This window comes from Leptonotus elevatus, chromosome 19 (genome assembly GCF_054856555.1).
Source record: "Leptonotus elevatus isolate MCC_2025b chromosome 19, RoL_Lele_1.0, whole genome shotgun sequence".
In the NCBI taxonomy this organism is placed as follows: Eukaryota; Metazoa; Chordata; class Actinopteri; order Syngnathiformes; family Syngnathidae; genus Leptonotus; species Leptonotus elevatus.
In genome coordinates this window covers 2254728-2278635 of record NC_141257.1, presented here as the reverse complement: position 1 = coordinate 2278635, position 23908 = coordinate 2254728, and the positions used below count along the sequence as shown (strand labels likewise).

The 23908-nt window shown below is 44.3% G+C and overlaps 2 protein-coding genes across 12 annotated transcripts in view; one reads left to right on the top strand and one right to left on the bottom strand.

Annotated features, from left to right (window-relative positions):
* pkhd1l1.1 (PKHD1 like 1, tandem duplicate 1) overlaps window positions 1-23908 on the bottom strand; it is a 34747-nt gene that overhangs the window by 2723 nt on the left and 8116 nt on the right. For 2 of the 4 annotated variants that reach the window (XM_086062607.1, XM_086062605.1), the window contains exons 23-70: window positions 23702-23865; window positions 23436-23608; window positions 23193-23325; window positions 22674-22951; window positions 22337-22442; window positions 22077-22184; window positions 21841-22005; window positions 21618-21739; window positions 20575-20707; window positions 19447-19639; window positions 19063-19199; window positions 18727-18831; window positions 17941-18132; window positions 17434-17607; window positions 16598-16803; window positions 15510-16482; window positions 15187-15435; window positions 14965-15114; window positions 14061-14235; window positions 13695-13854; window positions 13350-13506; window positions 12999-13208; window positions 12760-12889; window positions 11978-12219; window positions 11769-11905; window positions 10272-11301; window positions 9524-9715; window positions 8806-8957; window positions 8562-8715; window positions 8243-8411; window positions 8084-8172; window positions 7759-7922; window positions 7427-7675; window positions 7212-7341; window positions 6597-6770; window positions 6420-6523; window positions 6223-6343; window positions 6019-6140; window positions 5752-5842; window positions 5527-5675; window positions 4567-4689; window positions 4382-4493; window positions 3951-4067; window positions 3436-3601; window positions 2441-2673; window positions 2074-2238; window positions 322-479; window positions 88-223 (exon numbers count right to left, since the gene is read on the bottom strand). In XM_086062607.1, the coding sequence (XP_085918733.1) occupies window positions 88-223; window positions 322-479; window positions 2074-2238; window positions 2441-2673; window positions 3436-3601; window positions 3951-4067; window positions 4382-4493; window positions 4567-4689; window positions 5527-5675; window positions 5752-5842; window positions 6019-6140; window positions 6223-6343; window positions 6420-6523; window positions 6597-6770; window positions 7212-7341; window positions 7427-7675; window positions 7759-7922; window positions 8084-8172; window positions 8243-8411; window positions 8562-8715; window positions 8806-8957; window positions 9524-9715; window positions 10272-11301; window positions 11769-11905; window positions 11978-12219; window positions 12760-12889; window positions 12999-13208; window positions 13350-13506; window positions 13695-13854; window positions 14061-14235; window positions 14965-15114; window positions 15187-15435; window positions 15510-16482; window positions 16598-16803; window positions 17434-17607; window positions 17941-18132; window positions 18727-18831; window positions 19063-19199; window positions 19447-19639; window positions 20575-20707; window positions 21618-21739; window positions 21841-22005; window positions 22077-22184; window positions 22337-22442; window positions 22674-22951; window positions 23193-23325; window positions 23436-23608; window positions 23702-23865 (9272 nt within the window). The remainder of the gene's footprint in view (window positions 1-87; window positions 224-321; window positions 480-2073; window positions 2239-2440; window positions 2674-3435; window positions 3602-3950; window positions 4068-4381; window positions 4494-4566; window positions 4690-5526; window positions 5676-5751; window positions 5843-6018; window positions 6141-6222; window positions 6344-6419; window positions 6524-6596; window positions 6771-7211; window positions 7342-7426; window positions 7676-7758; window positions 7923-8083; window positions 8173-8242; window positions 8412-8561; window positions 8716-8805; window positions 8958-9523; window positions 9716-10271; window positions 11302-11768; window positions 11906-11977; window positions 12220-12759; window positions 12890-12998; window positions 13209-13349; window positions 13507-13694; window positions 13855-14060; window positions 14236-14964; window positions 15115-15186; window positions 15436-15509; window positions 16483-16597; window positions 16804-17433; window positions 17608-17940; window positions 18133-18726; window positions 18832-19062; window positions 19200-19446; window positions 19640-20574; window positions 20708-21617; window positions 21740-21840; window positions 22006-22076; window positions 22185-22336; window positions 22443-22673; window positions 22952-23192; window positions 23326-23435; window positions 23609-23701; window positions 23866-23908) is intronic. The other 2 variants (XM_086062608.1, XM_086062606.1) reach the window with 1 other exon arrangement.
* Window positions 1000-23908, top strand: part of nudcd1 (NudC domain containing 1) — a 47428-nt gene continuing 24519 nt past the window's right edge. Inside the window, exons 1-9 of one of the 8 annotated variants that reach the window (XM_086062614.1) lie at window positions 1000-1123; window positions 2052-2263; window positions 4032-4121; window positions 8590-8737; window positions 9374-9405; window positions 13670-13848; window positions 14040-14155; window positions 15042-15138; window positions 17950-18160. In XM_086062614.1, coding sequence (XP_085918740.1) covers window positions 18142-18160 — 19 coding nt within the window. In that variant the 5' untranslated portion in view covers window positions 1000-1123; window positions 2052-2263; window positions 4032-4121; ... (4 more) ...; window positions 15042-15138; window positions 17950-18141. Of the gene's footprint in view, window positions 1124-2051; window positions 2264-4031; window positions 4122-8576; window positions 8738-9373; window positions 9406-11625; window positions 13866-14039; window positions 14156-15041; window positions 15153-17949; window positions 18161-23908 lie in introns of those variants that run through there. The other 7 variants (XM_086062612.1, XM_086062613.1, XM_086062616.1 and 4 more) reach the window with 7 other exon arrangements.

The following is a 23908-nucleotide window of genomic DNA, read 5'->3' as shown; positions in this document are numbered from 1 at the left end:
TCCAAGTCTGCTAGCTTAATGCTAACGCAATAATAGGATGACAGGCTAACTAAAGTAGCAACAATAACAGTGTAGCCATAAACGTACCGTCAAAGGTGGGCTCTTTGAGGGCGTAGTCGGTGTTGTCGGCGTTCCACTCGGCGTTGGTGGGCGCCACCAGCTGGTTGCCGACATAAACGTCCATCCGCTGCGGCCTGGAGTAGAAGACGGACACCAGCACGTGCTGCAGGCGACAAACAAGGCCATCAACAACCCATCTACTAACATATTACATCAAACGCACAAAAAGGAAAAAAAAACCAGAACATGATGTACTCCGACCTCGTCCTCGCCAGCGTTGAGCGTCGTGAGGCGCAGCCTCTTGGGACTGCTGCTCGTGAAGAACACGTCCACGGCGCGTCCCATGGCGACGATGCTGTGGAAGAGGGACACTCGCTTCTGACATGTGTAACCTGAACACCAGCCGTGATCCTGGGGGCCTTGACACACACGCACACATAAAACGCACATACAACTTTTACAACATCTGCAAAGGATTCATGTGAATCAAGTGCCTGGAGAAAAAGTGTGGAGAATAAAAAGCACAAGAACACATGTGGGAATGCTTTAACTAAAGCAAAAATGAAAGTAAGTCGGGGAACTATAATTTAATTTAGCCCGAGGCTAAATTTGATGAGATAATTCCAAGTGCAGCCACATCCTGACTTTGTATATAGTAACAGTAGCTATAACTTTGATTAAAACAATAAGTGTAACTAGTAACCTACGAGAACTGAACTATTTTTGTGTTTAATCGAATCCTGTTTAAATAACAAGAGGTTGAATTTTATTTGCATTCTGAACACTGCATCCCTTTTTTTTTTTTAAATAAATTATTATTATTTTTTTTTGTTAACAGGTTCTAAATATTAACGTTCATTATTATTCTTATATTTGGATGCGCGTACTGAATATTAAGAATAGAATGAGGTCATAACCTCCCACAAAAGGCGCGCAATGCATTCTGGGTGCTTGTCCATTATGGTTAGCACTTAGCAGTGACTGAGCCCGCAGTCTAAACTTTTACGCCGCCGTGGAAGCATGTGTCCAGTGCTATAGTGATTGTGTCCGTCTCTGAAACACAGTGAGTAAACTAAATAATGACTTTTGTCGTTTCGTATTGTACTTATTTGTGGCGCCGCCGTGTTTATTTGCCATTTCTGTGACGTGTTGCGTTTCGGCGCCGATTTGATTGACAGCTCCCCGGCGCAACTCTTTGAAGTTTCACCTCGCACCAAGTAATCACGAGTTTTAAACATAACTTATGAATATTAATGTGTTCTTTTCGGTGTTTGAAGTATAATGTAGAAAAGCATAGTCGAGAATTGTGTGTTTGTTGACATGTTGTACTTATTTGGCATGTCGAATCCTTCTGTAAGGTAATGTACAAACATTTCATGCGTCGCCATCTTGCGACGTCCACAGCGCGAGTGACCACTAAAATTCCCTTGGAAGATTAACTTTACTGAAATGTATGATTTAAAAGTAGCTAAGTTTGATAACAATTTACTTTATTAGTTACAACATTCAAATGACATGGACAACCTTACTTAACATAAAAATTGACAACAGTGTTTCCAATGGCAATTCCAAACTACGTCACAAGCCAAAATGGTGGTCAATTAGGTGAAAGAATTCACACTGCTCATTGAAAAGCACTGGACTTTGAATCGTTATTTGATTTGAAAATATTATTTTGAATTACAAATTTTATGAGATGTCGTTTGACTACTATAACAATCCATTTGTTTTCACAGTATTAAGGAAGTATTTGCAATGTATGGAAGCCCATTGCCGCCAGTAAAAAAAAAAAAAAAACATGTTTTTTTTTTGTGTCACAGTTCCGTTTATGCCTGTGTGTTAGGGGATTCACCGTCAGAAGCCCATTTCCGAAAATATTATATTTTTTCTATTGAGTTGTACAGTGTATGTCACGTTGAACTGATTTATTGTGGTCTTATTTTTCTATTCGGTCACAAAACCCTGTCATTTTTATGTCCAATATTATTCAGGTAAACATCGTGGCGCTTGTACCGTTGATGAGGTCGACGTAGCCTTCGCTAAGCACCGCCACCGGGCTGAGACGTCGGGTCTCCGTGTCGCTGTCCAGACTTTCGATGACGAGCATCCTGTAGTTGAGCTCGTGACATTCGTACGCCTGCCAGGCGCTCACGTACGTGCAGTTGGATCGGATCACGCCTGATGACAAAGAAGACGCCAAAAAGTAAGTCGGGAAGTCTGCTCATTGACAAATGTACAAAAGTAAATCCTTTTCTCATTTAGTTTACAAACCTCATATCATTTACAAATAATTAAATGTACACTTTTTATTTAATTGAATGAATTCCAAATGAAATGACATTTATTCGGCGCTCGCCGATTAGGTTACCCGCTGGTTTACCTTTATTCGGGGCGATCTGTTCCACGGGGATTCGGGTGCCGTTGGGGTGGGTCAGCATGACCTTGGGGATGCGGTAGTCGCCCAGCCCCCTCCTGGGGTCCCCGTTCCACTCAAACTCAGACTGCGGCACCACGCTGCCTGCCGACAACAGCAAGGAACCGTCCCGGTCACGTAGCAAAGTCTTCTTCTTGGCGTCGCAATCCATGTCCACGCAGTCAGCCGGGTTCGCTTTGCTGACACACACGCACACATAACATTAAAAATGAAAAAGCTTCCAGAAATTCCATTCCTACGAGGGCGTATTAGAGCCACGTATATATATAAAAAAAATTCGGGGGGCGGTAGTGGGGGTTAATATTCGGAGGAAAAAAAAACGCAGATACTTAAAAAAAAATACACGTAGCGTACTACTCGGATGTTTGGGCCAATACTTTTCAGTCGGGTTTTTCAAATAAGGAGATAGTAATTGCTTTAGCAGAGATTAACCATATGATGTTTGAAGCTTTGCGCTTTGCGAAGGTCCACACCCTGAGGATCAAAAGCTTTTAAGTTTATTTGTAAAATGTATATTTACTTGTACATTTATGTTTCCAGAATTATTATATACACATACTTTGGTATTTTTTTGTACAAGTAGTTAAGTTGATTAGTGTTAGTCAGCTGATAGGGGATCAGGAAGTGTTGTTGCTCTAGCTGCTGTGTATGATGAGTAAAATTTAAATTAATAATGAATCTGTCTCCATCCTGCGTTTTCATTTTATATTTATTTTGTAACCACTGACGAATGCTCACATAAAACTAACTACGCTACGTGGATTTCTCCTAAGTTTCTGAGCTTTGTTCTCGCAAATTTGCCACTTCATGAAGTGGCAAATTTGTCATTTTTTTCTCAGAATAATAAATATAAAATATAAATAAAAAAATATATGTGGCCATAATGCACCGTCGTACATTCGACCATGTTGACACAAACATCTTTTTTTTATTTTTTTTACCTGACATCGGGCCTGTGTATGAAGACTCGCCCGTCCTTGGTGCTGTTAACGGTGGTCAGGTTGAAAACATGCACGGGGTGCTGCAGGTCCTCGTTGAGAGGGTTGGTCATGAACATCACGTTGGTCTGGCCCGCGCATGCACTGCCGAATCCCACGAACGTCGAATCTGGATGAGGGAGCGCGACGACGGACTTGTGAGGAATGAGGATACGCTCATCTCCATATTTTGACCACAAAGTGCACAGTTCACATTGTGGGGAATTATTTGACACATTGACTGGCAAACGCAGCCATTTTCCAGCCAGTCGATAAATATTAATTGGCGTGTCGCCCATCGCTGTGCACACTCCCTTCCTACGGTGACTAATCACAAATAGTAATGGCTGGATGTCCGTCAAACAACAACCCCCCAATAGCAAGTGGGCCGATCAATACGCCGATGAAAAAAATCTCCCTGTTTTTCACAACCCAAAATAGGCAAGTATGGTCAAGCTTCGGGCGTTTTTGCAACTCACCCGCCACTTCCATCAGGCCCTTGATAGCGTTGTAGTTGATGTTGCCGGGAAAGGGTTTCACCGGAGCGTTGTTGTGTGCAGACGCAAAAGACGGCCAGCAGATTCCCGATTTGCCACCTGGAACCAGCACAAAGGAGATCACTGACCCATTTTGAATTATTTAACTTACCGGTAAGTTATTTATTAATTTTATTTACTTCTGTAATTTGTTAATTTAAACATTTAATTTGATTAATTGTAAAGAAATTCACAATTTTAATTTACTATTTTTATATACTCCTTTAAAACTAAATATATATACATTATTGCATACTTTATACACAAATTCTATGTCATTTTGTAATTTAGTTTGACATTTAATTCAAGTAATAAATGTACTTTTATGATTGCATCAAATGTGACAATTTAGTTTGTGTCATTTAATTTGTTACCATTGACGGGCCTGGGTGCTCGATGGACGCTGCTACTGATTGTGTTGAAGTCGTTGACGTCGAGCGTGTCAGAGCAGTTGAAGTGGGGGCTTCCGCCAACCACCACGGCATTCTGGGGGGAAAAAGCTGAGGGTAAGAAAGGGTGTGGCAAGCATATAAAAAGAGAGCCGCTGTTGAAGTCTTACCTCCACGCGGACCTTCTTGTCAGCATATTGGTGGGACAGCGAGGGTGGTCCGTAGATCATGGGCATGATTCCCATGCCGTTGTCCACCAAGGTCACATTGGACACCGTGATGCTCATGATGGTCTGGGAGGTAATCAGGAATATGAGTCATAAATCCCCGAGATTTTGTTGTAGCCATAAAATGACCAGGACGCAGCAGCACAGACGCCCTTCAGAACGGCCTGAGATGTAGAAACACCTCTAGTAGAATGACTGCGCACAGCAGGAGGCGGGGGACGATTAGAGATCCGGTACAACAGCCGAATTGCATCCCGGATCCAATGAGACTGACGTTGCTTAGCGAGAGCAGCGCCTTTAGCAGGGCCATCGTAAGACACAAAGAGCTGAGTGGACTTATGGAAGCACGCTTTAGCACCAACATAAGGGCAGAGAGCTCTCACACGGCATAAAAAGCTCAGATCGACATCTCCGTCCACCAACTGGGGTGGGTGGCAAAATGAGCAAGACAAATAGGACGGTTAACTTGGGAGCCAGACAAAACTTTGGGGACGAAAGCGGCGTTGGGCCATAGTGTGACCCCCGCCTTATCAGAGTGCCAACGAAGACACACAAGAACAGCGGTATGCAAAGCAAGAGCAAGTCAAATGCGCGAGAAAGTTTGAGAGACTGTCTTCCGGGTTCCATGGCCTTTTATACATACGAAATGGATCACCCGGGAGACGATGACTGTGTCTATTTGGTATACATTCTTGTCTGCACGTGCACAAAGGCATTTTCTGTGCTGTTCAGCACCGCCATCTGGTGGTCGACGAGGGACGAAATAGAACTTTAAATCAATCTACTACCAAATGACAAAGATGGAGTTAGTCCACTTTAATTTTAAGTGGCTCAGTTAATGCAAGATTTAAAACAAGAAAAAAAAATCAAAATGAAACCTAACGAGAGAAGGTGAGTTCCTACCTGGAAATAGATTCCGTAGTCGAAGTTTCTCCAGACAAAGAAGTCACGGATTAGCGAGCACCTGGGTAGTCCGTCGCGGTTCATAAAGACGCCGTAAAGGCCGCCATGAGCCTCATTGTGAGACCAGGCCTCTTTCCCATTAGATGAACCTGCACAAGTTTGCTTCACCTCTCAGAGGATGTTTGTATATAAATGTATATTTTGAAGAAAAAAAACAGTCCTTACCCACACAAGACTCTCCATCAATGCGGAAACCGACTCGCTCGTAACCCGCCGCGATGTTGTGCTGCATGACCACGTCTGTCCCCTCATTCACCTGACACCAAGAATAAGCAAACGATACTGTAGTTAGGGTGGCTTTTGTTTGGATTTTTTAAAACAAATTTGCCCCCAAAATTCTTGTGCCCATACAATTAATAATTTTTTTTAAGAATTAATTCACTTTCATGGTAAAAATTTACATTTTAGAGGCATTTGGCATTTTGGACTGACCTTGATGCCGGCGCTTTGGTCATAGTTGAATTCTTCCCTTCGGTCCTGGTATGATCCAGGCCACAAAGTCATTGTGACCAGGTTCCTCCTCAGTGTAATCCTGTTCCCCCACACTCTGATCCCTGGACCACCACCATGACAAACCTTTAGATTTTGACTCTGTGAAAGTAAAACTAAAGCAGCACAACAGAATAAAATGTTTACCGTCGCCCACTGTGTGGTGGATGACGTTGTCGTCGATAGCCAGATCATCAGTTTCGAACACGCCAATGGCGGGCGAGAAACCGTTGTGGAAGGAGCAGCCCTGAATAGACGAGTCGTTGGCCTGGAAGACAACAGAGTCCCCTTTTTAAATACACTCAGCAACTGTACCTAATAAAATGCTTGACGTCTGGACATACCTGTCCCAGGCCTAAGAAGGCCACCGAATATCGCGGGTCATATTCATCAGTCCAGCCTTCCTGACCAGACTGGAAGAACTCTATGTTCCGAAGTTGAGCCTTGCCTTGAAGAACAGTTAGACAACTGAGTCACAATACATGTAGCCCCACACAATGGCACATATTTTTACCTCTTACCTCGGAAGTCGATTCCTCCTGAGGAGAAGGCGCCGACCAGCAATCGGGCCCCAAACGATTCTGTCATCATCTCTGCGTATTCGTCACCGATGATCTTGATATTTCTGGTCAGCAGGCCGACGTCTGCTGCCAGCTTGTACGACCGTGATGTTCCCTCGATGGAGTGAATCTCACCTGGTACGGTAAATAGAGGCAAAACCCATATCTGACCATGGACAATCAGCGCCCAATTAATGAAATTGACAGATGGGCAACAAATCACAGCCATTGTAATATTTTTGTTCACATGAAACAAGGGCATTGATCTAATTACTTCAATATTTTTGGAGGTGAGTATACAAGCCTTTAAATCGTCTGAAGCTTCTCAGTCATTTTAAGTCATGGTAACTGGCCGAAGTTGAATGGAGGCAACTGGATTCTTCTTGGTAGTTTAAGAGGTTTCACCTTTCATCCAAAATGCTTCTCCAGGTGGCTACCTTCTGCTCTCCCTTGCTTCCCTGTATTTGTATCTACCTCCCCTCAACCCCCCACGCAAACTTGACAAGACGGCCCTTTTCACAACTTCTGCCTCTTTTTAAGGAGTATGATCATTATTAAAAAGTGAAAACAACCAACCGACATGAGTGTGGCTCAGAGCTTGGGTCAAGGTGAGCACAAGGCCATTGTCGGACACGACGGCTATCTCTCGCTTCTCCGTCTCCCAGACGCTGTAGCTGGTGGTGGAGATGACCACCTCGTCTCCAGCCTGTGCACACAAGCATACATGAGTAACTGTAACAACTTGAAGACGAACCAACTGAAAATGAATCTTAAAAAAAAATCAGATGGACCTTCCAGTCAACAGCCTCCACCAAGGTGAGTCTGCTAGACCCGGCGTTGGCCGTGGTGGCAAGTTTGGTATGATAAACGCTGTGCGGTTGTCCATAGAGCTCCAGGGTGCCAAACACACCCAAAACTTTAGATCCCTGATTGGGCCCGTTTGGCAGAAGCAAGTCAGGGGTGCTGTGGTTCCCCCTCAATCTGATGTGCAGATCTCCATTGTAGGGTTCGTCCTCCCAGCCTGCCAACAGCCTCCCTCCCTGGAACACAAGCACATATCACTTCTGTCAACATGCAGCTCCCTCTTTATAGTCATAAGAAAGACTGCAGCTTTGACCCCTACCTGAATAGAGATGTAGACGGCATTGATGACGACGGTGTGGTTATGTGGCAAGGCCCGAGCCGGACGACTGGACGAGCTGTTGGCTGGTTGTGGGACCTCCAGGACTCCCATGATTATCAGTTTGTTTAGGGGAGGGGTGTTGCTGTCCAAAAGCACCCACATTCCTGTGGATGGATGAAGTGAATTGTTGGACTTTGGATTTTCAACCACAAATCCAACTGAATGTTGTTGCGATTTTTGGCTTGTCCTTTCAATGGTCACCAGAGCCAGATATTCCCAATTAATTTTAGAATCTGCAAATATTTCTACAAGAATTAAACACTACCTGGCGGGATGAAAACATCAGCGCCCTCTGTTGGTGTATTGAAGCCATTTTCAGCTGAGCCCTCCCAGAATGATGTGTTGGACCACAGACTGCAAAAGCACACAGACGCTTATAAAACATGACTATCACATAACTCGGATGTGTTAAATGTTACCGTACATGAAGTCATCTGGGCGATGGGTGGGCAGCGTGGTGATGGTGGTGGGCGGCGGCGGGATGCAGTTTTCGAAAAAGCAACGGTAGACCTTGAAGTTCACTGCTACGTCCACTAAGGAACGATCCACGCTGCTGCGGCGCTTGCGCTGGCTCTGGCTCGTCTTTCCTGACACTGAATGAATGAACGCAATGGTGATTTAAGTGATTATCTTGCGATATGTTTTTCCTCATCACGTGGAGGTCTCCAAATTGGTTAAGATGTTAAAAACTGCTACATGTGTACACGGCTGTTAACATTTGAAAACAAAAAAGCGGGCCTCACCCATATAAAAGAGGTTGTTATTGTCAAGGTACCAGTCACCATTGTGGTTAGCACCGAAGCTGAGCGGCGACGATGAGGCGTTCCTTTCATCCAGGATTCGGACCATGTTTGGATTCTGGCTGAAGTTGTGGTGGATGATCACAAACTGATCTGACTGCGAGACGGAGAGACTGCTGGTGAGTCAACGCACAACACAGCTTCAACATCATGTCAGACTTTTGGTGGGGGTAAAACAATAATGTACCTCAAAGCCATAGAAAGTTGCACTGTAGCTGATATTTGTGAGTTGGTCTGCATTATCAAAGTGCATTTTGTACGTGAGGCTTGTAGGCAGTATGCCCATCCAGCCAAACTTGTGGGTCAATCTCTTTTTCAAGTACGGGATCACAGTGTGGCCTTAAGGGGGGGAAAAAAACATAATTATTCGATATCTTTGTGGTGTTTGGTAGACAAAGCTAACACAATGTATAATGTCTAAAGCTAATGTCTGTTAGCATTTCGATGGAGAATCCCTATAGGTTTTAGCACTGAGCGGGCACCAAATATGTGCCATTTGACAAACTCAGTAAACTGATGGTAAATTTATTTCATGAAATTTCTGCTGTAGCATCTTAAAGAATGAAAACAAAGGCTAAATGACCAATTAAGTTTGTTTTTTCATGTGAACATTTCGCCGCGTCTGCTAATTTCTGTTTGCGTGTCTATGGAAAATCCTTGTCATTGAGCTAAGCAACACTTCACACAATATTTTCATAAATATAGCTAATATGCTTATTCTTAAGATGTTAACTGTTTTGTTGTTTTTCTAACAGCTCACTTTACAAAAGTTACAGAAAACGTGCAGGTAGGCTGACTTCTCATGCATTTTATTACTCATAACTTATTTTGCTGTATATACGTTTAAATATACCGGTAAGCTGAAATGCATTATTAAGAGCAGCTTGTCCGGGTAATGTTAATACCATGTGAGTTGGTGAATATGAGATCCTTGGAGTTTAGAGACGACGGCGTGGGATTGTTGAGCCCCACGCGATGAAAATTGACTGTTTGGTCGCAAACAGCTCCAGGGAATACCAAGCTAAACTCGGCGCTCAGGGAGCAGTGTGCCGGGTCAAGCAGGTTGCTCATCGGAATGACTTTATGGTTGATATTGCCTGGAAAACAATGTGAATACCATGTCAAAGAACAATCACAAAGTTGACCTGAATATCTACCTAATCAGTGGCTCTTAAAATGGTGTCAGCAAAACAACTTGCAATAATTTTTTCTTGTTATTTTAAAAAGTGCATAGCTACGGAAGGGGACTGGCATGCAAATAAAACATACTAAAACAATTTTAGAAAGAAAAAAAACTTTGGGCCTATTTGAAGCGCTGATAATGTGTGACATAATCAAATAAAATGATAATCCTTGCATGAGCAGTTGTTTTAACAAAAGGTGTATTACAGGATGCGGCTCTGGTGAGCAATAAGCGGTTGAGAAAATTAATAGATGGATGTATTACAGGAATAAAGTCAAATTTTTGGGCAAATTTTGTGTTTTAGAGGATATAGTTCTATTTTTAAGATGAAATAAAGGCCACAAAGCTTTTTCTGTGCTTGACTTTGAAATGATGAGTAGTTCTCAGTGGCTCAATTGGCGTGAAGTTTATCAAGAAGTCCTTCAAAAGATTCTCTTCAGTAACGAATTGCTGGGCTAGGATGAGAATACCTGTGAGGGAGCCGTCCATGTCCACCAGCAGCGCCTCGTGCTCCCACTTGAAGGCGGCCTTGTTGGTTGAGTTCACAAACTGAAGCCCACTTAAGCGGACACCCCAGCCACCACAGCGATCCACGCATGTCCCGTCGATCGATGTCACCCCGATAGCTGCGCACGAGTCACGGTCAAAGTTCAAGAATTTTGTGCCGACAACGCTCATGCCGTCAGCGAACGGTGTGATGACGCCTCGATTTGTACAGTAGTCTGCGCCCAGGCCGAGCTCGTCCACATGACCCACGATGGTGGAGTTGAACACCCCCGCTCCACCGTTCTCCCCGAAGCTGGTTACTGCCCATGGAAGGATCAGTTTGCCTTCGAGCCCGGCTTTCTCGTTATTAACCGCAAGGAAATCAGCAAACTGCACAGCGCCCACGTTGACCCACTCGGCTCCTTTCTCACAGTTCCAGGTGGTGAGGCTCCGGAAGATAGCAGGTTCAGGCATAGTGGAAGAGCAACTGCCGCCCTTCATGGGGAAAAAGTCCTGAAAGATCCAGAGGCCGAACCATCCTTGAGAGTGTACCGTGTTGTTGCGAAACTCGCCGAGTGGAACCCTCTTCTGGCAGACGTTCGGGTCATAGGAGGGTCCGTCGGGGTGCTCGTGCATGCGGTACCAGAAGCCAAAGTGGGTGCCCCCTGCCGCTGCGTTGTGTTGAATAATGTTGTTGGGATTGGTGACCCAGTAGGCGGCGGGGGTGATGTCGTCGTTCAGCAGGCTGCTGCTCTGCCTGACAAACACAGCCAGGTTGTACTGCAAGATGTTCTCCGTTTCGATACCGTCTTCAATGAAGAAGGCACCGCCCATGATGTTGAAGATGACATTGTGCTCCACCAGGAGCTGGTGGGTGTTGTGGATTGTCACGGCCCTGTTAAACGTCTTGTGGATGGAACAACCGCGGACATATGATTTGTATTCCAGATTTCCCATCAGATGCCAATGAATAGGGTAGCGTCCCAACCTGAAGGCCTGTCCTGCGTGGTAGATCTGTGCGGAAGAACCAAACCATGTCAAAAGGTGAAGGTTGGGGAAACACTGCCTTAAATGTACATTAAAAGTTTCCTTCGTTTGCGTCAGAAGAAAGTGAAGTGACAATAGAATAATCACGAAGGGTTTGTTTGTTGTCAGGATCTTCCTCTTCCAAAGATGCTTGAAAGCCATTGTAGGATTCAAAATGAAAGTATTTTGTTTGTGATGATGCCAGCAGCCAATCAGAGTACAAGCATGTTCCTAATTTTATATACATCTAATGTTTAAAAATTAATAATAAGTGTTTCGGAACAAATTAAACTCGTAAGTCATGGCATTACTGTGTCGACATTTTGCTGCATTTCTTTGTACTGTAGAGCATTTATAGTAACGTAAAAGGTTGTAATAACCTTTAGAAAGGCGATTGCTATAAACCTCAGACTATCATGATACAGCGGGGTTGCAGTCGCGAGTAAAGAATGTACCTCAACATAGGTCAACCTGCCAACAGCAAGACCCTCGCTTGGTCGGGGTGCGTGGAACATGATGCCGACACCAAACTCATCGCTGCCCATCTCCTCCCCAAATTTTCCTTGGAAGCATGTTTGGGTGCTGAACTCACCTGCACGCAGTCATCAGTTTCATGACAAATTCTTCTCATTCGACACACTCTGCCGCCAGATCAAAACAATACCTGTGTTGAAACCAGCTGGGCAGGCCTCGATCTTCACCTGCCAGTCTATGCTTTGGGAGCCTCGCACCACCACGTTCCTAGTCAACAGACCCACTTCCGCCCGAGCCTCAAAGGATGTGCCATCGGGCAGGGTGACGGATATCCCGAGGTGGGAGTACTTAAGGGGTTCGGTCAGGGTGATTGTCTTGCCATTGGCCGACACGCCCGCGATGATCTTCACTTCATTCTCTCTCTGACTGTGCCTGGAAGCAAACAGGGAGTCAAAGTCGGGTTTTTAATACCCTTTGATTGGCAGATTACATTTAAGCAGAAGTGACAAAAGTGTAAGGACTTTTGCTATGTTTAAGTAGAAGTACAGATACTTATGAAAAAAGATTCTGATTCAACTCTTGGATTTGGGCACAAACTGAAATGCAATCAAGAACAAAATATATATTTTTGTTTTTCTGCATTGGGCCCCTTGTATGTGCACCTTCACCACCAGATGGCAGTATAAGACAGCATGTATATACAGTATAATACTAAACATTCAGATATACAGGAAAGGCTCAGTAAGTTGCAGTTTTGACTTGTGTGTTAGTATTAAGCTACCAGACTCTCCTAAAGAAAAATAATTTGGTTAAGTGCACCATCATTCTTTTTGTTTTATGATTCGATTGACAGTAAAATTCAAATAGTAATGGCAATTAACAGCTGGGAGCCTTGTTTTTTTCTTAAAGAAAATTAATATTTTTTACCGATTTTTGTGCTGACAGCCGAAAAGTAAGTGTGCCAACATCTACCTGTGACCGGTAGAGGCAATGACGATCTCATCTCCCACTTCCCACGTCACCGCCTTCATCAGGGTCAGCAGGGAGGAGTTTTTTTCCGCTGTCTGGGCCAGGTGTGTCCAGACAACTGGAACATGTTTACCTTAAGGAACAGAAGAAAAATAAGTTTCGTAGTAAAGTTGGACTTGAAAATCTCAGGAACACACAAAAGGGACAGCAGAGGCTCCCTGTCCACTGTTTTGTTTGCCTACCGTGCAGGTCTAGGATGCCCTCTCTGATGGCTAGCGTCTTGGCGCCGTACACGGGAAGTTCGGGCGAGCGTGGGTGTCCGTGCAGGGTAATGATGGCTTTGTGCTGGAACGGTGCCTCCTCCAGGCCTACCTGCAACCGCCCGCCATCGGTGATGAGGATGTTTTCTGCCTGCAGCTCAATGTCGGCCTCGTCGAACACCAGCATGCCACCTGAACTCAGACAAGAAGCTACTTTAGTCCTAGCAAGAAGTATTCTGGTCCATGACTGTCCAGATCTTACTTCCAACGCAGAGGGCAACCATGAAAACATGTTTGAAACCGCTACTAGTGGTTGAATTCCATTTTTGTCACCTTGAATTAGAAGCATTTTGAGCACAGGGGTGCTGGTGTCCAAGAGTATGGTCTGTCCTTTGGTGACAATTGCAAATGAGCCGGTCTCTGGTGGAGGCAGTCCACCCCATGTGTATTTGGACGACCACACATCAATGTAAAAGTAATAGGCGTTGTCCTAAAGCAAAAGACAAATAATGGATGATGTTGTATTCCAGACCTACCCGTGATGTGTGAAAGTGAAAGAGGAAAGGCGGCATGGCTTTTAGATTCATGCTGAACTAAATGTTTTTGACAAACTGCAAATTACAAACATTGAGTTATCCCCCTCTTGTTCTTAGTGGCTCAAATAAGAACACAAGGTACCGTCTTGGCGATGCCCTGGCCTCTGATGCCGACTTGCACCGTAGTCTCCTGGGACTGACGCTGGGCTCCAGTGATGCACACAATTTGCGTGTCGTTGGCCGACTGGACGTCGCACACGGAGCCCGCGATGGTCACGTTGACCTCATTCAAGTCGGTACTGCTACACACAAGGTTGTCATTTGGTGAAAACACAAGATCACTATAAGTATTGTGTTCTAGTGTATTTGTTGAATAAAGGCACTAGAGCTGCATCCAAAATTGTATAGCATGTGATGTATTTACGATGAAGACATCATTCATCTGTATGTTTTCTGCCATTGTGTTATACGTGTGTTACATGTATAGGGACTGTTCCCTTGGCTGCACCTGAAACCTGAGCCGCTGATGGTGAGAGTGGTGCCTCCGGCAGTGCCTCCACGCCGTGGCGACACCTCCGTGATCACAGGCGTGAGCTGAGTCTTGTAAGTGAAGCCGCCCGACACGTTGACGGCATCTAGTGGGTTAAATATAGCCACCGTGCAGCTCACCTCCGAGTCGGTGCCTGAATAAAAACATCACACAAGAATGAGAAGAACGTGTCCTCATTCGTGGTGCTTTGTCACTGTCAAGGCAGACTGCATTTCTGCAGTCTGTTATACAATGGAGTTGAAGATTTGTCGAGATTCAGAGAACCAGCGCTGTCACATTCTTAGCAAAGATCAGCGGTTAAATGCACATCAATGGATGAGCTGCTGACAAAACAAGCTAATGGAAAAACATGCTTGTTAAGAAAAACACTACCTGAGGCACTGGTGTAATTTAGAAAGGGCTCCAGTTGCAAAAATCCTGCCTTTATCTGCAGTTAACGAAAACTAACGAAAAATTTTTTTTTTCCAAAACAATTTTGTTGATGAAATAAAATAAAACAAATGCTTTTTAAAAAACGAAAACTAACTGAAACGACATTTTATGTTTACAAAACTATTATTAATAGCAAAAATGTCCTTCGTTTTAGTCTTTCAACCTTTAGTTCCTGACCAAAAAACGGCCACAAGAGCGGGACCAATACCAGTATCGATACCTATCACGAGTACTGATACCATGAAATACCTGGTATCGGTACCTAAATTAATAACCCTGGTACTTTTATTGTTTCATATTAGGGGCAGCCAGTCCACCCCACCTCTCGCCCAGAGTCAATTTTGATAGGATAGGCTGCAGCTCACTCACTACCAAATGGTGTACCTAATAACGTTGCACGAATTGTTGAATATGCGGGTGACTGTCATACCGTTATTGAGCGGAGATAGGCAGTAGAGGTGCGTGGATGTGGACGCTTCTCTATCAATATCACATTTCTCATTGCAGATCAGCACCATAGAGTTGAGCGGGTCAAAGCCCGAACCCTGGATAGTCAGCTCTGCGCCACCACCAAAACTGCCTGGAGAGCAGGCGAAACAGCCAAGTCAGTGCTTCAAGGTTTACATCAGTCGCTCCTACATTGAATGCTTACCTTCGTTGGGCTGTACACTGTCGAACGTCAGTTCAATATTGAATGTGACGTTTGACTGAGCGTAACCTTTGATGTGGTGGTACAGCATTACCAGGTACTCCCCCCCTGGGTTGTCCCCAACGGTGCACTCCACTTGGTTGTCCGTGAGCGTGAGTATGTCGCATGCCACGCTGTTCACCGTCACAGTCACCTGCATTGTGTTGGTGCCAAAGCCGGACCCATTTAGTGTGATTGCTGAACCGCTAGAACCTACGATGTAAAAAGCACAAGGGGTGAAATGCCAGAGGTTTTAACAGCTAGATCTTCAAGAACAGGGTGCTCACCAGTAGCAGGACTGATGGAGCTGAGGATGGGGGTCTGGCCTGCAGAGTAGGTGAAATTAAGAGGAGGATATTCGACATCTAGGACCTGGATGTTGACTAACACTAGCCCCTCGTCGTGAGGAGGCATCTGGCACTTAAGGCTACCAGGTGTCACCTCCTCAATCTCGCACCATTTGCTGCCGATCATCACGCTGGTGTTCCCCGGGAGGAAGCCGTTGCCAGTGACCTGAAGCCTGGTGCCCCCTTCCAGGCTGCCCTCACTGGGGCTCAGGGTGGCTTGAGCCTGGCTGGTCAAGGTGACATCCCCGGACGACAAGCCTTTACTTCTCACAATCACTTGAATGCCATGCTCGCCCGCAGGGAGAGCTTCGATCATTGCCGTAATGGCGTTGTCAACAACAGTGGTGACTTGCAACTCGATGTTATCAGCAAAAACGGTGACATCCTTGACATCGGAGCCAAACCCTGTGCCGGAGATGGTGACGTTGGTGACATCGCTGATGCTGTCAGGCGAAACGGCTATGACTTTTGGAATGACTGATGATGTGTACAGGAAGGAGCAATCTGAAGAACAGGAACTTTGGATACTTCCCCGATGGAAGATGACATCACCGTCATGTGGCTGGGAAGGGGTGCTGTCACAGACCACCAGGGTGTTATTCACTGACACCACAGAACATGGTTCTCCAGCAACGGTCAAAAGTCCCTCTGAGAAACCGGACCCTTGGATGGAGAGCCGGGTATGGCCGGTGGAGCTGCCTTCAGAGGGCCATACCGAGTCGATAACTGGCAAAATCACAAAGCGGCGCTCTTCCTCCTTAGCCACTGCGATGCAAGCGCTGCCCAAGTTGTTGACTCTAACGCCTATAGGTAAACGGACGCCAATTGGTAGATTGTTGTTTGCGCTCAGCTTGCAGAAGATCTCCGACTGGGTACTGTTGATGACGTTGCAGGGCTCATCCGAGACCGTCACCTGCACAGCATGGGTGCATGTCAGCAAGCAAGATGCTTCATTGGAGCACAGTCATTTTCAAACTGGGTTCTACAGTCAAGGAATGAGGAAAGTCAATTTGTAAAATGGCACAAACCTCTGTGGCGCAGGTCACATTGCTGAAGCCTTCTCCCTGGATGTGGATGACCTGGTGGTATGAGCCCTGGTTGGGCCAGATGGAGTTGACTTTCGGGGTTGAGCAAGCAGATGCACTGAAGGAAAGGCTGTTGGATGATGTGTTGGTCTGATTGCAATCTGGCGTGGCGACACACTCGTGTGTTGACCTGGAGATGCGATGCGATTCTGCCCGCGCACAACAAAGAAGACTGAAGACCTAGCAAGCTGTTTTTCTATCCTAATGAATTATTTAGTAACTCATTCAAACCCAAAAACATATAAATATGTTTTTAATACTTTGTCCTGCACTCCCAAAAACGTATATATACGTTTTTTTAAAAATGTTTTTATATGCTAGAGCATACAGAAGGCTTTGATGCAGCTTTTGACCTGAAGAAGTTGTTTAAAGCAATGGTGGTTCTTACAAAAATGGCCAGCAGGTGGCAGCAGAGTATTAGAGATCAGCCAGGGCCATGTTGCAACAAGCTCTTTTTAACAGTGTTTTTAACTGGCTTGTGAATAGTGATGAAAGTTAGCTATATTCTAAATTGATGCAGAACGGAAACAGATACAAATATACGTTTTTTTCCTCTAATCTTTCTTTTGGTAGGTCCCATGTTTTTATAGCAATAGAGCACAATATTCTGTGATCTTTTCAAATTCCAGTAAAACAGTCGGAAGCGAATGGGTTTGTTTCTGTGAAAATGGCTGGGACTGAATGAGTTACTAACTTTGTTTATTAATATAAACATATAGTGAGTATGTCAATTACTGTACTGTACATATGATTTGGGATAAAAGATAACATCTTCATACTGCCTGGCATGTGTAGGGCGTCCACCACCCCGACTCGGACGTTGACATCTTTGCTGCTCGTGACCAGGGGCTCCACTCTCACGGCGCCCCTTAACTCCAACTTGTTGTTCTCATCGATATACCCGCTGCTGTAGTAATACACACCGGGAATGGTGAAACGGTAGCTGAAGTAGCCTGCAGGGAGAGAACAAATTTGTCAGGTCCTTCTTTGTAAGTACTATTTACTTTTTAGATCCAACAGTGTAAGGCTCACCACGCTGGGGGTGATATGATGTACTACGTATAGTGGATTGGTATTATATTACAGCAGTAAACTGTGGTGCGCCCACCCCTGGGGCTGCTTGGGCTATGGGTGCAGTTTGTTTAGATTATTTCTGAAGGATGCATTGGGGGATCGTGGTGTATGAGTTAGGGGTGCACCAAGGTGTGTGCATGTCAAAAAGCTTATCAGGGGTGTTGGAGCAGATGCCTGTAAGATTTTTTTTTTAAAGAAACTGCATTCTCTACCATTCCCAGGCTTTGGCTCTCCACTGGAGAACAGCATGTCATCGTCATCAATGGCGTCACCAGGACTGGGAACGTGGTGGACACCGAAACGGAAAGTATTTTGGAACATTGGTACCGCCCACCTCCACAGCACTTGATCTCCGACCTCCACGGTGATAGAAGGGGGATCCCAAGAGTACCCCTGACCGTGAACTGGACAACATGGAGACGACAAGTGTTGGTAAGACATGCAGATGATACAGTATTGTTGTTTTTTAGCTAATTTTTTCAAACTGTTGTACAGTGTCCTTGAGGGTCTTGAAAGGCACTTCCAAATGTAATGAGTTATTATTATTATTATTATTATTAGCTTAGCAGTTTTGCGGAACCCCAGACATGACATGGGAAATTCTTTTTTCAAATACAGTTTTTATAGTTTTATACCTCATACATGCTTTAAACACATGTAAAGTCACTACAACACACTGTTGTCAAAAAGGTCTGGGCTTTACAGTCTTCTTGTATTGGAACATTTTTGATTTGTTTGGAGGTTTATTGACCCCAAAAAGGGGGAACTCTACAGTATAGTAGAAAATTCGAATTCTTAAGTTCAATCACTGCATTACACATGCATGTTACTCCTATTTCCTAATGGTCATGTCTGTGACAGGAACGATTAATCCATAAACATGTGAGAAAAACACGCGTGTGACATAAGCGGTAGGTGACGGTTTCCTTGCTTTAAGCATTTTTCTGAAAGTGAATCCAGTTATGTTTGACATGTGAACAAAGGGAAAGCAAACCTACCGGGGTGCAACCCCTGGTTGGTAACAATGTGGGTCTCCTCTTGTGACTGCAGAAAGCAGTGCAGCTCATTTTCCGAGGCTGCCTGCACCTTGCATTCAGATTTGCCTGTCGCACACGTACACGAAAACAGTGTGACATAATGGGAAAATATATCTTGGACCCTAGAGTTGCATAATGTCCAAGTTGCGGACTTTAATTTGAGGGGAAAAACGACATAAACTAAAGCACTCTCCAGGGGTCAATGAAAGCTGGTGCATATTATTTTTCTTTAAGAATAATAATAATTCTATCAAATTGAAGCATCAGTTGCATTATGTGGGAAATCACATTGCTTACCAAAATAGACTTTGTTATCAGAGACGTTTTGGCTGAAACCGGATCCCGAAATTGTGAGCTGGGTTCCTCCCATCAGTGAGCCTGTTGTTGGGGATATGCTGTAGACTTCTAGGACGTACTCTATGCTGGCGTCCAAGCTATGGAAACCAAGAAAGAACAACCCAAAATCCAAATGAACAGTTTTTGCCAGGCTTGAAAATCAAAATGGATCCCAGGGCTTAGCTAATAGCCTTAAAAATTACCAAAAAAAATCTAATTTCTGGTTTTAATCTATTTTCTCTCCACCCATTGTTGTTAGTGCTATGTGAAATAATGTAATTTTACTTTTTAGTCACCTTTAAAAATTGCATTTTGTACAATTTTCGTAATACTTTTATGGGGTACCTGGTCTGGGGGTAACCCTTGTTCCCAACTTGGACGTGCACCTCGTGCAGGCCGGGTGGCAACACAGGCAGCAGGCAGGTGACGTTTGTGGACGTCCACTGCTCGATTATGCACTCCATCTTGCCCACAAATACTTTGCCGTCATTGGCTGGCTCGCCCAAGTTTGACCCTACCACAGTGAGGATGCGACGTCCTGAGAAAATAACCCAACACGCACGTGAGCTATTTTCCATCAAACATGTCGCTCCTGTCACTCAAATAATTGCCAGCTTTGCAATTGAAATCACTAAGTTATTGTTGCCATTGTGTGGGGTAATTACGCGTTGCAAATGTGAGGTGCTTGGTGATGGAAAAAACATGTGACAATGTAAAAAAACAGTAAATGAAGCGTGAGAGATAAGACGCTCTTCCTTTTGGGTGTTTGTTTACCTGCTCAGGTTTATAATTGCTGTAGATGGTTAATAAGAGGCTCCTCAGTGATAGTAAACAACAATGGGAGACACATTCCCAGCAGACTAAATGATTTTGACATTTGAATTGACTCACCTGCTGAACCACCCAACTACCACAACATTACATTATGGACTTGGAATTCGCGTTTTATTATTCCCTTTTAATTCAAAACTCTATTTAGCTTTCCTCAATTTTATTAGATATGTTATTGGAATGCAACTTACCCAAATAAGATTTTTTATATATATATATATATATATATATATATATATATATATATATATATACACAATATTATAATAAAGAATAAATCTAACATTTCAATAAAATTCAATAAATAAATAGATTCAATAAAACATTTAAACTATGAAACATAGTAACTGCACAACTCTAAACACACACACACACACACACACACAACTGTAAATTAAATTGTTCACTTGTTTGCCTTTAAACATGCATAATTAGCACAGCATGGGATTTTTACGAGTACAAAACAGCACCACGTCTGTTTTTCTGCTGTAAAGCAAAACTCACCTGCCCTTGTGAGCACATGGATTGACTTTTAGGGGGCATCACAATATGGTTCATGACTTCTCACATTCCAATGATAGTGTTACCACAAATGCATCTTTTGTCAGGATGCATGTGAATCAGCACACTAGGCGCCCTTACCAAACACGGTGGTCTTGGCAGGACTCAGGTCGGTGATCTGAGGTGTCAAGGTGAGGTCAAAGTTGAAGGTGTCATTTGCGTTCTCGCTCATGCTGCCCACGCTCACTGTGACCATCTGTGAGCCCGCACTCCCCTGAACCATGCAAGTGAGATGATACATTTGAGGCTCTGAGAACTACAGTGGGTAAACACAGTTTTTGTCCTTTTTAACTCATTCACTCCCAGCCGTTTTCACTGAAGCAACCCCCTTTGCTCCCAGCTGTTTTATTGGATTTTGACTGATTTAGCAAGGCCCATAGAATGTTGTGTTCTATTACTAGAAAAACATGGAACCTACCAAAAGAAAGATTAGAGTCTCTTCTTTCATCAGGGTTATTTCTATCAGTTTCCGTTTTGCAGCAATTAGCATTACAATATAGCTAAGTTTCATTATTATTCACAAATCTGTTTAAAACAGTGTGGAAAATAGCTCTTTTGCAACATGGACCTGGTTGATCTCTTATACTCTGCTGCCACCTGCTAGCCGTTTTTTGTTGAAACTTCCATTGCTTTAAGCAACCTCTTCAGGTCAGAGACTGCATCAAAGCTTTCTTTATGCTCTAGCAAAACATAGAAATACGTTTTGGGGACCATGGCAGTATTTAAAATAGAACGTATTTGTACGTTTTTGGGAGCAAATGAGTTAACTTAAGTGCAGAAGTAATCATGATGACAATAAACAAATCATGATGTGGAATCAAAACCAAATTGACATTTTTTAAGACACAAAATGTCTATTGTGTATGTCTAATATTCATGAAAATTGCAAAATTAAGATAAAATAAATCCTGTAAGAAAATGAAAAAAAAATCACATTCTTAAAGTTGTTCAAATCATAATGTGGATCAGCACCAAATTGACACTCAGTGACTGTTTCTGATATGTGCGATATGTGCCGCTTCCCCTGAAGCTACACAGGGCAACCAGGGAAACCGTTTCAATGGTTTTTACACCAAAATTTATGAACATTCGTGACATTTTAGTTTTTCAACATGGAAACTCACTGCTGGCGTTCTGCATTTGAGCTCCGTGGGACTCGCATGGACCACCTCGCACACTGCGCCACCGACAGTGACATTGGTCTCCCAACTGAAGCCGAAGCCCGCCACGGTCAAAACAGTTCCTCCTGGGAGACACGCACACAAAAAACGGTTAAGCCTACTACTATTTGTACTTATTCTTTTGCCATCTCTGGCTGTGTGAGTCGTATCACGATTTGAGCTTTACCTGCAGCACTCCCAGATGCAGGAGAGAAGGAGGACACAATGAGCTGGTAGGTGAAGTTGAGAACGCTACCGCCTACAAAGCGAGGACGACCCAGGGAGGGGAAGTTGATCCACACGGGAAAGGTACCGGCGGCAGAGCTTCCCAGTCGGCACACCAATCGGTTGACTGCGACAAAAACCCTCTTGGTTAGCTTCGTTTCATTGAGTTTCACAAGATTAAATGGTTTCTGAATGCACCTGAGACTTCTTCAACCACACACTGGGCTTCTCCCACCATGATGGAGGCACTTTCATTGCTGAAACCAGTGCCGGTTACCGTCAAAAGGGTCCCTAGTCCAACGGATCCTGGTAAGGTCAGGCATGTTAATCAGCAGTATGAACTGGCGCTCACAGCTGTAACCCTACCACCCTCAAGTCCCACAATCCAAGCATCCAACACCAAGTTTCAACTAGGATGTGAATGCCATTTTCTGGTGATAAAAGAACGAACAAATCACCTTCAGATGGACTGATTCCGCTCACTGTTGGTGTCTTCTCCTCTGACCATTCAAAGCCACAGTCTCCGGAACACTTTGAGGGAATGCCGTTGATGTAAACCTCCACCTGTGAGAATGTCAAAGAGTTTGCATGAAAAAAGGTTTGGATTTGGAACTCATCGAGGAAGGCATCATATATCAGAAGTGGGACGACAGTGGAAGGGAATATCCGCCAACAGTGATTGTCCTACAATTTTAAGATCACCCATAGGCACAAAATACCTGTGATCCAAACTGGATCGCCATGCCACATTTAGCAGACTATAAGAGGTGGTTATCTAAAGTGTTGGAATCATACCTGCGGTTTGGTCTCGCCGACACGGAAGAAGTCTCCCGTCAAACTCGATATCATCTGTCCTCCCTTCTTTCTCTCCTGGGCCCAGATAACCACGTTGTTGCCCTCAAGCGAAGAACCATCCAACTGCACCAAAGGCTGATCTCCTGGTTGTGTCAGCCACTCGACCACCCACTTGGGCCTCCTGCATGTTCCAGTGTATTTGACATCAACCACGCCCATGCCAGCGATTCCCTCCAGATAGTACTTCAGGCCCTCTGCACTGATGTCCACCGACAAACCTGAGAACAAGCGCTGGTCAACCACATGCTTCTCCAAAGAACCGGTTCAACTTTTATGTGGCCACACCCAGAGAACACACACATCAGACACATAGTGTAAATAAGGGGACTCCACACCTAAAACTTAGAACTAAAGAAGCTTTTTGGATTAATTTTTTCAACAAAGAAGAGTTCAGTTGCTTCCATTTAACTTAACTATCATTTGGTGACTGTGGTGGTGTTTCTAGTCCAGCTGGGCTACCTTCAGTACGCTGTCCATGCATCTCCAGGTCGAAAGTGCCATTTACAGATGGGGTGGCTCTGTGAGTGCGAGTGACGGTGATCCTTGCTGCCCCTTCCTGCAACTCGTTCATGTCGTCGCTACTGTTCGACATCTTGAAATAGACGTAAAGGAAAAATATTCAACCAAGGCTGAGATGCTACGATGACGTTCCACGAAAAAAACAAACGTTTATTTCTTATAGGAGATCTTTTGATGAATTACCTCCAGGAAACCGATGTCTATGAGAGGGAAGCCAAAAGCGCAGTCCAATGGTGTGGCTGTGATCTCATAGCAGATCAATGAAGCATTTGACTTTGTCTTTTTTATGACAGAGATCTCCTGGAAAGCACGACCAGAGTTCTCAAATGGTCGCGGTCTCCTCCTGTGGGGAACAGCTATGGGAAAATCGCATGAATACATTTATATCATTTTCAGGCAACAGAATAGGGTCGTTCTCAAAGCAGTCACCTAAAACCGGGGCTGCTTACCTTGCTCTTCCTGGGTAGTACGCGTCTTGCCGATGTGGACAGCATCCACATAGAAATCTTCCCCAGAGTCATCTTTGTCCAAGTAAATTTCCTCAACAGCGTAGGCACTTCCTTTGTATTCTGTTTGCAGAGGTGTGTGCAGGTCCACACACTTGTAACTCCACCTGTGCAGAAATAAACCAAGTCATCATCTCAAGTCTAGACTAA